Source organism: Hemiscyllium ocellatum, chromosome 25, assembly GCF_020745735.1.
Source record: "Hemiscyllium ocellatum isolate sHemOce1 chromosome 25, sHemOce1.pat.X.cur, whole genome shotgun sequence".
In the NCBI taxonomy this organism is placed as follows: Eukaryota; Metazoa; Chordata; class Chondrichthyes; order Orectolobiformes; family Hemiscylliidae; genus Hemiscyllium; species Hemiscyllium ocellatum.
In genome coordinates this window covers 1946136-1959936 of record NC_083425.1, presented here as the reverse complement: position 1 = coordinate 1959936, position 13801 = coordinate 1946136, and the positions used below count along the sequence as shown (strand labels likewise).

Here is a 13801-nt window from a genome sequence, read left to right as displayed (position 1 = left end):
GACAGGACCAGATGAGAAAATATAAAAATATCACAAGTTGAATTTTAAGTGGAGATGTTGTGGAACCAGGAATCAATGTTGGTCAACAGCACAGATGTGAACAGAATGTGAAGCACGTTAGTATACAGTCTGTAGAAGCTTTGCACAAGTTTAAATTTATAGAAAGTGCAGGAGTATAAGCTGATGAGGAGAGGATTGGGAAAGTCAATTTTAGAGGTAACAAGGGCTCAAGATCAAATGTCAGAAATTTGAGACTGAAACAGAACAACATTTTCTGAGTAGAGGATATAGAATTCACTGCCAGGACTGGTGACGGAAGCAGAAAACATGTTACAATATGCTCCAGGAGACAGGTTCAGTTACTGCCAAGATAGCTGAAGATGTTTTGATCCAGTTAATAAACCTGAAATTAAAAGTTAATCCAATGGGGATGATGAACCCTCGTCAATTGTTATAAAAGGTCATTTGGTTCACTGATGACCTTCAATAAAGATCAGCTTCCCTCCTTACCCAATCTAACAATTATACCACCTTTCTGATAAAGGGCTTATGCCCAAAATGTCAATTCTCCTGCTCCTTGACCATACACTCAGCGCTGATCTCCAGTATCTGCAATCCTCACTTTTTCCCCCTTAATACCATTCCAGATTTACAAATCATTCACTTGACTCTTAAATGCCCTCTGATTGGGCCTAGCAACCCACTAAATTGCAGAAGAGTCACTACAAGATCATAAAGGAGTGAAACTGTCCAGACTCGCTGGTATTGACCTAGGCACTGGAATCATTCGCAGTATATTTAGCCTGTTGACCCTCCCAAAAACAAAGCCCTTAATTACAAGTGGAGACTTAAGCCAAAATTGGGAGAGATGTCCCATTGACATTGTCATGCTAACTTAATTATAACTTCCAAAAAAAATGTTCCAGACAGTACCACTGAATATTTCCTGCCCCACAGCAGGACACACCTACATGGCTGTAAATGAATTACCCTCAATGGTAACTTGGACTTCAAAAATCTCATGTCGTCAAGTCAGAAATGGGCAAGGAAAACCGCTGGTTACCACCAACAGGCCTTTGGCTGATGAATTGGTATTCTTCTTGTGAGTACCACTTGGCCGAGGACACAATGTACCTGGTGGGGGTGGGGTGGGATTACTTCAATGTCCATTACCAAGAATGGCCATAAAGGAGATGGCTGCTAGGTGGGGTCCAGCAGATGGTGAAACAACCAACCAACAAAGACTTATTTGATCACCTTCTTACCAATTTATCTGTCAGTTATGCATTTGTCATTGATACTGTTGTTAAGAGTGACCACCATAGTCATTGTAGAAAGAGTTTCCCTCTTTACTTTGTGGGCTACCCATCAAGGTGTTTACTGTTGGTGGGATTCCTATCGAGCACAAAAGAAGATAGTTGTGGTTGCTTGAGGTTAATCATATGATCCTCAGTTTAGGTATTTTCTCTGTGTAGATGTGTCAGTGTTGGACTGGGATGGACAAAGTCAGAAGTCACACAACACCAGGTGATAGTCTAAAAAGCTTATTTGAAATCTCAAGCTTCCATCTGCACGACCTAGTGATTTCAAAAACCTGACGTTGTATAACTTCTGACAAGATATTTTCTCTTCAGAGATGTTATTACACATTTCCAGAGCAGGTTGAACTTGAACCCATATCCTCTGAACCAGAGACAACCACTCTACCAGTGCACCCTAAGTACTCCTTAAGCTGTTCAGCTTAGTTGTTTTCTACTCAACCTGCTCAAAGATGTTATGACACACCTCTGGAACAGCATATTGCATTAAGATCAGCCACTTCCCAACAGTGAATTGCACCATGGTCTCTACAAGAGAGACAGTGATACTAACCACTATACAATGTGGAGCTTCCAGTCATACCTTTAGAGCAGGGACTAGATCTAGTCATCTTCAGTTATTTCATCAATGGCCTCCCCTCAGTCATGCTGTCACAAGTGGAGATGGTCACTCACTGATGACTGCATCATGGAGGAGAAAGTGAGGTCTGCAGATGCTGGAGATCAGAGCTGAAAATGTGTTGCTGGAAAAGCGCAGCAGGTCAGGCAGCATCCAAGGAACAGGAGATTCGACGTTTCGGGCATAAGCCCTTCTTCAGGAAAGGGCTGAAGAAGGGCTTATGCCAGAAACGTCGAATCTCCTGTTCTTTGGATGCTGCCTGATCCGATGACTGCATCATGGTCAGCACCATTCACCCAGGCAGTGAAGCAGCAATATCAAGGCTTGGGCTGATGAATGGCAAGTTATATTCATGCCACACCAGTGTCAGGCAATGATCTTCAAATAATACATCTAACCAGTACCCTTAACCTTTAGTAGTATTGCCATTGCTGAACCACCATAATGAACATTCAGTGGGGATTGTCATGGACAAGAAACAGAAGAGGATCAGTCATATATACAGTGGCTGCAAGAACAATTCAGATGCTAAACATTCTGCACCAAATAACTTGTCTTTCATCTCCCAGAATGCTCCCAAGTCCAGGCCAGGAGCGTGATGGAATGCTCCTCAGTTGCTTGGATGCTTCAGCAACAGTTGAGAAACTCTAATCTAGGGTAAAACAGTCCACTTGATTGACACCTTGTCCAACATATTTCTTTCATCATTAACCCTCAGCAGCAGCAGCAGCGTGTATCATCCTACAACAAGCTCTGCAGTAACTCAAGATTTCTTCAACATCACCTTCCAAACCCATGACCACAGCCACTTAGAAAGATGAAGGCAACAGATCATGGCAACACTGCCATCTGGAAGCTCAGCTCCAAGCTACAAATCATTTTCACTTGGAACTGTCTTGCTGGTGCTTTACAATTACTGAATCAAAATCCTGAAATTCCCTTTCTAGCAGCACTAAGGGTGTCCCTACACTCCAGTGGCAGCCAAGTCTTGGGCGCCATGGCTGGCTCTGCTGTTAAGTGGGTATGTCAAGATCCAAGTGAGTTAAATAGATAAAGAAGACAGAGCATGGCAGAGAACGAGGTAAGGCCGATGAATTAAATTGTATTTATTTCAATGCAAGTGGCCTGACAAGGAAGGTAGATGAACTCGGCACGGATGGGAACATGGAACTGGAAAATTCTAGCTATTACAGAAACTGAGGGAGGGACAGGACCAGCAGCTCAGTGTGCTGGCATATAGATGTTGTAAGAAAGATAAGGAGATGAGATGAGGGGGAGTGGAGTTTTTAAATTTGGGAAAATATCACAGCAGGACTGAGGATATTCCTGTGTGATTGTAGGGCCAGTGAAGCTACATGGGTGGAACTGAGAAATAAGAAGGGGATGATCACTTTGATAGGATTGTACTTGAGGCTCCCTAATAGACAGTAGGAAATTGAGGAGCAAATTGTAAGGGGGTTACAGATATCTCTAAGATTAATACGGTTGAAATTGTAGGGAATTTTAATTTTCCAAACATGGACTCGGACTACCATAGTATTCAGAGCTTGGATGCAGAAGCATTTGTTAAGTGTCCTTAATAAAATTTTCTTTATCACTCTGTAGATGTATGTACCAGAAAAGGAGCAAAACTCAACCTTCTCTTGGGAAATAAGGCAGGGCAAGTAACTGAGGTGTTAGTGGGGGAGTGTTTTGGGACCAGTGACCAGAATTCTATTAGTTATGGAAAAGGATAGGCCTTGTGTAAAAGTTAAAAGTTCTAAATTAGAGCAAGATGAATTTTGACCATATTAGACAGGAACTTTCACAAGTTGATTTGTTTGCACTTAAAGGGATGACTGGAAAGTGGGAAGCTTTCAAAAGGGAGAGTTCAGTACAGTAGGCTCTGTAAGAGTGAAAGGCAAGGTTGGGAGGAATAATGAACACTGGATGACTGGAAATATTGAAGCTCTGGTCAAGAAAAAAAAAGGAGGCATATGTTAAGTATAGGCAGCTGGGGTCAAGTGAATCCCTTGAGTATGATGGGGAAAGGAATACACTTCAGATGGAAATCAGGAGGGCAAAAATGGGACATGAGGTAGCTCTGGTAGATAAGATTAAGGAGAAACCCAAGAGATTCTACTGGCACATTAAGGAAAAAGAGTAACTAGGGAAGGAATTGAGCCCCTTAAAGATTAACAGGGCTAATTATTTTGTGTCTGTGTTTACTGTGGGGATGTGAAAGTGGATAGGTAGGGAAAGAGTTATGCTTTAAGAAACAAAGGTTGAGCTAAGCATGACTCAGTAAACAATGAGGTACTGGATGCAAGGGTAGTGGGTTAACAAGGTGGAAAAGCATTTATTGTGTAAAGCCATGTAACAAGATGAAGAAGCGTTCAGTATGTAAAGTCAGTTAACAAGGTGGAAAGTATTCATTATGTGAAGCCAGTTAACAAGGTTAAGAACATTCATTGTGTAATAGCAGAGGCTTGAGTCTCTACTATTGACACTCTCTGATTGTAACAGTCACTCAATCGATATGGTATGTTGCCTTATCTGGATGCTCCTCCCTGTAAATGCCTATATACTTCATTAAGAATCTGCTGTTCCAGAGAAGACCAGGAACCCATGCCTCTGTGCATATAGGCGAGTGTTCTCTCTCCCTCCAGTGCCTGGAATAAAGATGAAGGAAGTAAAACTATACCGTGTCTCTGAACGTTTTGCTTCAACTGATATGGGGATAGGGAAACAGGACAACAGAGAAAGACATGGAAGCTAGAGAACTAAAAAGGAAACAGAGTCGCAGGTAGCTAGGATAGTGAAGAAGGCGTTTGGTGTGCTTTCCTTTATTAGTCAGAGTATTGAGTACAGGAGTTGGGAGGTCATGTTGCGGCTGTACAGGACATTGGTTAGGCCACTGTTGGAATATTGTGTGCAATTCTGGTCTCTTTCTGATCGGAAAAATGTTGTGAAATTTGAAAGAGTCCAGAAAAGATTTACAAGGATGTAGCCAGGGTTGGAGGATTTGAGCTATAGGGAGAGGCTGAACAGGCTGGGGCTGTTTTTCCTGGTGTGTCGGAGGTTGAGTGTGACCTTATAGAGGTTTACAAAATTATGAGGGGCATGGGTAGGATAAATAGGCAAAGTCTTTTCCCTGGGGTGGGGGAGCCTAGAACTAGACGGCATAAGTTTAGGGCGAGAGGGGAAAGATATAAAAGACACCTAAAGGGGCAACTTTTCCATGCAGAGTGGTGCGTGTATGGAATGAGCTGCCAGAGGAAGTGGTGGAGGCTGGTACAATTACAACATTTAAAAGGCATCTGGATGGGTATATGAATAGGAAGGGTTTGGAGGGATATGGGCTGGGTGCTGGCAGGTGGGACTAGATTGGGTTGGGATAACTGGTTGACATGGATGGGTTGGACTGAAGCGTCCATTTCTGTGGCTGTACATCTCTGTGACAAGTTTAATCTCAGACTGTTGCCAACAAGAGGGATTGAAAATGTCGATAGAGAAGAGTGATAGAAAACAATGGCTTTTGTCTTTCTAACATTTACTTGGAGGAAATTTCTACCCATCGACTAGATATGGGATATACAATCTGATCATTTAGAGATAGTGGAGTTGTTGAGAAAGGCAGTGCTGAGGTATAGCTAGGACTTTTCTCAAACATGAGAACAAACACTGCGGTTTCAGATGATGTCACCAAGTGACATTGATGAGAGGGACAGAAGGATAGAACCTTGCAGGACACCAGAGGCATTAGTATGGAAACATGAAGATAAGCCTTTGCAAGTGATACTTTGGCCATGACTAGATCAAGAAAATGGAAGCATAGACATTGCCACATGACAGGATGATCAGCATAAATGGAATATCTCTGCATTTATTAAGAGTTTTCTCTGATGCAGTTGTTTATCATCAGGCACTGTACAGGGGATATTACCCATACTCTATGAGGATTGTTTGACTGCTAATGCAATGAGGAGGAAACTACTCACTTCGTAAACCACCAGAAGGTCAGCCGAGAGAGGAATCCAGCACTCTCTTCAGGGCAGCGATTCTGCAGGAAATGAGAACAGGATCAGTCAATCCTTCAGTCAGTTTAATCTCTTCTGAGTTAGAATTCATAGTGTGGGACAGCATGGATCACATCCCTTCATGTTTGTGCCAACTCTGAAAGCATTAGTCAATTAGAATGTGATTTGATTTATTAGTGTCACATGAATTGAGGTACAGTGAAAGTGTTGTCTTACATGCTCTACAGGCAAAAGGGAGGACTGCAGATGCTGGAGACTAGAGTCAAGAGTAAGAACTTCATTCCTGATGAAGGTATTTTGCCTGAAACGGTGATTCTCCTGTTCCTCGGATGCTGCCTGACCTGCTGTGCTTGTCCAGCACCACATTTACTTACATGTTCTATAGGCAGATCCTTACAGGCCAACACTCTTTTCGTATATTCCTTATTTTCCTATATTTCCCTCAATTTCTTCATTCAGATGCTGGTCAATCTTGGAAATTTTCAATCTTAGAGGACCGTGGAAGACAGAAATCAGTTTATTGATGTCAAGGAGTTATGGCAACAATGAGGAGAAGTGGCATTGAAGCAGTTGATCAGTTATCATTTGATTGAATAGTGAAGCAATCTTGATGGGCTGTATGGTCTACTTTTGTGCCAAAAGACCCACAATCCCAGCTTCAATTTATCCACGTTATTATCTCAGTAAATCTAGGTGGCGGCACGGTGGCACAGCAGTTAGCACTGCTGCCTCACAGCGCCAGAGTCCCAGTTCAATTCCAGCCTCAGGCAACCATCTGTGTGGAGTTTGCACATTCTCCCAGTGTCTGCGTGGGTTTCCTCTGGGTGCTCCAGTTTCCTTCCAAAAATGTGCTGGAATTGGCCATGCTAAATTGTCCGTAGTCTTAGGTGAAGGGGTAAATATCGGGGAGTGAGTCCGGATGGGTTGCTCTTTGGAGGGTCAGTGTGGACTTGTGGGGCCAAAGGGCCTGTTTCAACACTAAGTAATCTAATGTTAATTTGGAATCTTCCAGTTTATATTCTAAAATTGGGCTGGGACTGATAGAAATCTATTCACTGAAACACTTTTTCCATTGCAGCAAGTTGTTAATGTTGGTAACACTGGGTGACTAGAATATGGAGCTGAGCTTCACTGTTACCATTCTTATTGGACTGCTCTTCAGCCAAAAGACGGCAACCTAAGTCAGATGGCAAGTTAGGTACTCCGATCTAAGCATTAAAATCTCATCAACTTGAGCTTTTATTTGATTGGAGATGAGATTCTGGGATGGTTCAAATGTTTTCACCGTTAAGATACAGATCAGCCTCGATAAAACTGAAATGCAGAAAAACTGGAGAGTTACTTTTACTCCTCCTGTACATGAATTCCTTCTAAACAAGGCCAGATGGGAACCATGGTCTTTACTGCCTGGATCAACACACTACAGCTCCATCTTTACTGTGAGACAGTGAGGCAAAAGTGAGGACTGCAGATGCTGGAAATCAGAGTTTAGATTAGAGTGGTGCTGGAAAAGCAGGCAGCATCCGAGCAGCAGGAAAATTGACATTTCTGGCAAAAGCCCTTCAGTAGCTCGTTGTCTCCAAGTATTTTTAATTCCATTGAGGTTTCACATCTTTGCACAACCCAGATCAAATCCCGTTGCTACATATTCTTCACACAAGAAAATTGCTGTGTTGATGCAAAATCAAACAACTTCATAATATCCCAAACCTCTCAAAAACCTAATGACAAGTGGCAATTGAACAGCTTTAGTGATATTGGTTGAGGGATATATTTGCAAGGTCACCACAAAGAACTTTTCTGTTCTTAAAAAAAATTCTATGGCACAATTTCCATGTTCAACTGAGTGGGCAGACAGACCCCAGTTGAACAAGTTATCTGAAAGGTGGCATCTCTAACCTTGCAGCACTGTCTTAGCAATGACCATCCTCATTTCTGTCTTAATGGGTGACACCATTCAATTGTCAATTTGACTTTCCTATTACCACTGAATGTGGATGCTAGTTTTCCTTGTATTTGCACTACAACAGTACTATCTTTCTCAACAACTCCGCTATCTCTAAATTATCAGATTGTATATCCAACACCTAGTCAATGGGTAGAAATTTCTTCCAAGTAAATATTAGAAAGACCAAAAGCCATTGTTTTCTATTCACATTCTCAATCCCTCTTGTTGGCAACAGACTGAGATTAAGCTGGTGTTCAAAACATTTCTTGTTACATTTGACCCCAGGCAGAATGCCCAACCACATTTCCTGTTTCCACCTTCAAACATCACATGACTCAATGTCTCAACTCCATTTATCTGCTGGTGAAACCCTTACCTATTTTTAAAGATTAGATTACTTACAGTGTGGAAACAAGCTCTTCGGCCCAACCAGTCCACACCGACCCTCCGAACAGCAACCCACCCAGACCCATTCCCCTACATTTACCCCTTCACCTAACACTACGGGCAATTTAGCATGGCCAATTCACCTAAGCTGCACATCTTTTGACTGTGGGAGGAAACCGGAGCACCCAGAGGAAACCCACGCAGACACGGGGAGAATGTCTGTGTGGAGTTTGCACAGTCACCCGAGGTGGGAATTGAACCCAGGTCTCTGGCGCTGTGAGGCAACAGTGCTAACCTGTTTTTGTTCTCACCAGACTGACCCCCTCAAACTTATTTGAAGGTAGCCTATACCTTAACTTTTTCTTATTTTAAAGGTAAATGTAAAGTGTCTCTGAAGCAGTGCAACTGGGCAAACTCTTCAATGTTAAGCAAAACATAATTTATTTAAACACCATAGTTGAAATACAACCAAAGCAAGAGGAATTTAGAATAACAACTCTCTTGAAAAGCTTAATAGAATAATGGATAAATTCCTATTACTGATTCACTGTTCCAATATAGTAATATCATTTAAACACACCCCTTGCCAATACATTTCTCCATCCTCTAACATCCTATTCTCTACAAAGCCTAAGCTCATCCAAAGTTCAACTCCCCATATTCTACCTCACACCAAATTCCTGTTCACCCGTTACCCTTCCTCCTAGATGAGTAATTCCTTGATTACAACATTTGCACAAGGATCCCAGAATCCCTTGTGCTGCAGCTGTCTGCTTTCTTTCTTCATTTTAAGAAATATTCAGCTCCTCTTCTCTACCTTCCAAATTCATAATCTCCTATTTCCCCACAAAACATTCCATGTGCCAAGTGTTTTTTGCCTACTCGTTTAATCCTTTGTAAACTTATGTATCCCCCTCTCCCGAACCCAAGTGATGACGTGGCTTTCAAGAGGTTACTTTGTCCTGTTTGTTTTTAAGTTTTTAGTTTACCCTTAAGTAGAAGCTATTAGGGTCTCTGAGTTGGAAGCTTCAGTGAATGTCTCCTGGTTGCTTCTCAGTTTTTTCCTCCTGGATTGGAGAACCGCATGTTAAAATTTTGTGGCAGAATTTTCTTTTTTGGCAAGGGGTGTGTTTAAATGATATTACTATATTGGAACAGTGAATCAGTAATAGGAATTTATCCATTATTCTATTAAGCTTTTCAAGAGAGTTGTTATTCTAAATTCCTCTTGCTTTGGTTGTATTTCAACTATGGTGTTTAAATAAATTATGTTTTGCTTAACATTGAAGAGTTTGCCCAGTTGCACTGCTTCAGAGACACTTTACATTTACCTTTAAAGTAAGAAAAAGTTAAGATGTAGGCTACCTTCAAATAATTTTGAGGGGGTCAGTCTGGTCCATAACAGCCACCCCTCCAAATTAGTTTAAAGACTTTCAACAGCTCTAGTTATTTCATTCACCAAGGCACTGATCCTAGCATGATTGGAGTGAAACCTGTCCCACTGGAACAGTTTCCTTCTATCTCAGTCCTGCTACCAGTGTCCCATGAAATGAAACCCATTTTTCCCCACAGTAATCTTAACCCATGCATTTAACTCCTTGACTTTATGACTGAGTTGCTCTCCCACCGTTATAAGCCTCTGTCCAAGCAGCTTCCCTTCTGTACTGCACAGAGTTTTAACCTGCACTATCTGCTCAACGTGCTGGAGTCTGTAGCATTCCATCTCAGCAGTGAAAATGTTACCCCACTGAAGGGCAACTGACAACTTGAGACATTGTTTGTGAATTTCCTGGCATCCACAATTAACTGGAGCCTTCGAGACCATGAGGGTCAGAGATGGGAGACACTATAAACTTTAGCAGCTGGACTCACCTCATTCGAAGATGCTGCTGAGAAATATGGAGGAGGTTCACTGAAGCAGCAGAGAAAGAACTGGATCAGAACTAAGGCAAAGTAGATATAGAAGGTGGTGAATCGGAAGACATCAATTACTGTACCCTGGGAAGAAAGAACAATGCAGAGAGAAAACGGTCAGTGATTCATTCACACTTCAGGACAGAGCAGTATGGCTGCCTCTATGAAACTCACAAATATTACCCAAAATCTTTCAACCTGAGAAACAATGAGTTCCATTCAGGTCAAGTTCCTGTCTGCCCATTCTCTTCCTTCTTCAGCATGCCCCACTCAGTGATCTTAGCAGTAAGCTAGAAGTAATCATGTCTTCCCCACAAGTCTGCACACTGAAAGTCTGTCTTCACATAGAGGATACCATCCATCATGGTGTGGCACAACCATCATATTAAATGGGATATTTTGAACAGATGCAGCAGCTCAAAATTGGGCATTCTAGCTGCTGTCAACAACCACAGCAACAGCCGAATTGTAATTCAATCATAGAATCCCTACAGTGTGGAAGCAGGCCATTCAAATCCGCACTAACTTTTAAAAGAGTATCCCACCCAGACCCATCCCCTACCTTATCCCTTAAACCCATGGCATTTTCCTTGGCTAATCCACCTAGCCTGCACGTCCCTGGACACTATGGCCACACTAAATTCTCCAATCTCCCACATCTGCACATCTTTGGACTCTGGGAGGAAACCAGAGTAACCGAAGGAAACCCAGGTGGAGGTGGGTGGAAAATTGTGCAAACTCTACACAGACAGACAGTTACCCAAACATGGGTCCCTGGCGCTGTGAGGCAGGCAGAACTAACCACTGTGCCAACATGCCATCCCAAAAGCTGTAACATCATGGCCAGCTGTAACATCTCTCACTCTGCCACTTCCATCAAACTGGAGAATAACCCTAATTCGATGATTAGTGTTGGAGGACATGCCAGGAGTAGCACTAAACAGGTCTAAAAATGAGGTGTCAACCTGCTGGAGCTATTACACAGATTATATGCATCAAACCGAACAAGCAAGTGATAGAGCGGGTGAGGAAATTCCACAATTAACTTTAGCTCTGCAATTCTGTCACATCAGGTCATGAGTGATGGGGAGCTATCTAGCAGGAGCCACCTATCTCCACCCTCAATGCTGTGGGAAGCCCAGCACGTTAGTGCAAGAAATTTCACAGATACATCCACAATAATCTTCTGTCAGACGTGCCAAGTGGATGACCCTGTGGTTCCGAGCATTGTGGATTCCAGTCTTCAGCCAATTTGATTCATTCCAAGCATTATTAAGAAATACCTAAAGATTCTGCGTGCAAAAACATATGGGCACCGACAACATTCTGGCGATAGTATTAACAACTTGCTGCTCCCCTAGCCAAACCGACGCAGAACAGTTGCAAAAGTAGCATCTACCTGACAATTTGGAAAATGGTTCAAGAATGTTCTGTTCACAAAATGCATGAAAATTCCAACCAAGCCATTTGCAGTCTAATCAATCTACTCTCCATCACCAGTAAAGTGATGGAAGGTGTCATCTACAGGGCTATCAGGCAGCACCTGCTCAGCACTAACCTGCTCAGTAACACCCAGTTTGGGTTTCTCCAGGGCCACTCAGCTCCTGACCTCTTTACAACCTTGGGTCAAAAGAGCTAAATCCCAGACATCAGGGGAGAGTAACTACCCATGGCATCAAGGCCACATCTGACTGAATGCGGCATCAGGAGCTCTAGCAATGCTGGGATTGATAAGAATTAGGGGAAAACTCTCCACTGCTTGGAGTAATGCCTGGTACAAAGGAAGTGGCTGTTGGAGGTCAATCAACTCAGTCCAAAAACATCTTCACAGTAGCCTTCTTGGCCCAGCCATCTTCAGCTGCTTCAACGACCTTCCCTCCATCCTAGGCAGGACTCCCTCTAACTTTAATCACAGTGGTGCAGGCCTTGAAGTTCCCACACCTGGCAAGGACTTCCAAAACCAGAAGCCAATGCCAAAAATCAGCATATTCATGATCGCTGTGTGTGGAACATTAGAGCGACTGCGGACACCTGTAGTCTTGTAGCTTCCAGTAAATGCTGATGATATAGTTAGGAGAGCAAGTGTTCGCTGATGATTGCACATGTGACTTGTCAGATACTGATGCAGTTTATGTCCAAATGCAGAAACACTTGGACAATATCCAGACTGAGCTGTTAAGTGGCATGTAATATCCACATCACACGTCAGGCAGTGATCACCTCCAACAAGAATGAACGTAACCAACTCCCCTCGACATCCAAAGACATTACCATCACTGAAGCTACAACTAGCGACATCCTGGTGTGGGGGGGTTGCATTTAACCAGAAGCTGAACTGGAGTTACCGGTGGTAACTGTAGTTACAACAGGTCAGAGGTTGTGAATCCTGCAGCAAGTCACTCATCGCCTGACTCTCCAGAGCCTGTCCATCATCCAGAAGATGAAGTTGGGAGTGTGATGGGATACTTCCCACTTGCCTGGATAGATGCTACTCCAACACTCAGACACACAGTCCTGGACAAAAATAGCTGTTGAACTGGTGCTCCAACCATCATCTTCAACATTCACCAGAGACACAAAGTAGCAGCAGTATGTGCCATCTACAAGTTGCACTGCAGTAAATCCTTTGAAAAAAACCTGTGACCTCCATCACCTATAAGGACAAGGGCAACAGATATATACCACCCTGACTTAGAACTATTTCACCAGTCCTTCATGGACACTGGAATCCCCTAACAGTACAGTGTTGTTCCTCAACCCCAAGGTCGACAGAGGCAAAAGGCAGTTCCAGGCCAATTAGGGATGGGCAATAAATACTGCCCTAGCTAGCAATGCCCATATCCTATGAACAAAAGGACAAAAAAAAATCTTGCTTGTTCTGCTAAGGCAGCACCATCCCACTTATTGCCTCATTGTGGCTTGTGGACTTGGGAAGTGGGAGAGTCTCATCCCCAGCAGCAAGCCGATTAGAAGGCCCTATTGCTCAAGTGCAGACTGCCCACTGGGGCTACAGCACAACAGATTATGAAATACCATAGCAGATTCAGTCCATCAACCCCTTCATCCCACAGCACAGCATGCTCAACCCACCATTTTAAATCGAATCTGAAAGTTTTGCATAACCACTTATTCATTATCAAGGAAAAGGGAGGAAAGTTCCAGAATATCTATTTCCTCCTATCCATATGATTTGTCCATCCCAGGTCAGTGGCTCCAAGATCCTCAGTGTGATATGGAACATACTAATGCTATATTTACAGGATGAAGAGATTATACCATTTAACGTTTGAGGGCATGTTCCAATTAATACTTTGGCTGCCCTTCAGCCCTCCTGTGCTTACCTCATTGAATGTCACCAGGATCTTTGATCTGAAAGGTATCACAGCACAAATCAAGGTGATCAGCCAGAAGAGGAAAAGCACCCCAGATGACTGTATCCCCCGTAATCTCTCATACTGAATCAGAAACGTTGCGAGTAACTGAAACCACAAAATAAAAGACGAGGGTTACAATAACCAAGCTTTACCTATCCTTCCACGTCATTCTGATATCACTCACAATTGCACATTGTTGTTTGTGCAAGCTCACTTTTACA

The 13801-nt window shown here is 42.9% G+C and overlaps 1 protein-coding gene across 4 annotated transcripts in view; it reads right to left on the bottom strand.

Annotated features, from left to right (window-relative positions):
• Positions 1–13801, bottom strand: part of abcc3 (ATP-binding cassette, sub-family C (CFTR/MRP), member 3) — a 149636-nt gene that overhangs the window by 79353 nt on the left and 56482 nt on the right. For all 4 annotated transcript variants that reach the window (XM_060844661.1, XM_060844663.1, XM_060844664.1 and 1 more), the window contains exons 4-6: positions 13548–13685; positions 10165–10290; positions 5919–5980 (exon numbers count right to left, since the gene is read on the bottom strand). In XM_060844661.1, the coding sequence (XP_060700644.1) occupies positions 5919–5980; positions 10165–10290; positions 13548–13685 (326 nt within the window). The remainder of the gene's footprint in view (positions 1–5918; positions 5981–10164; positions 10291–13547; positions 13686–13801) is intronic.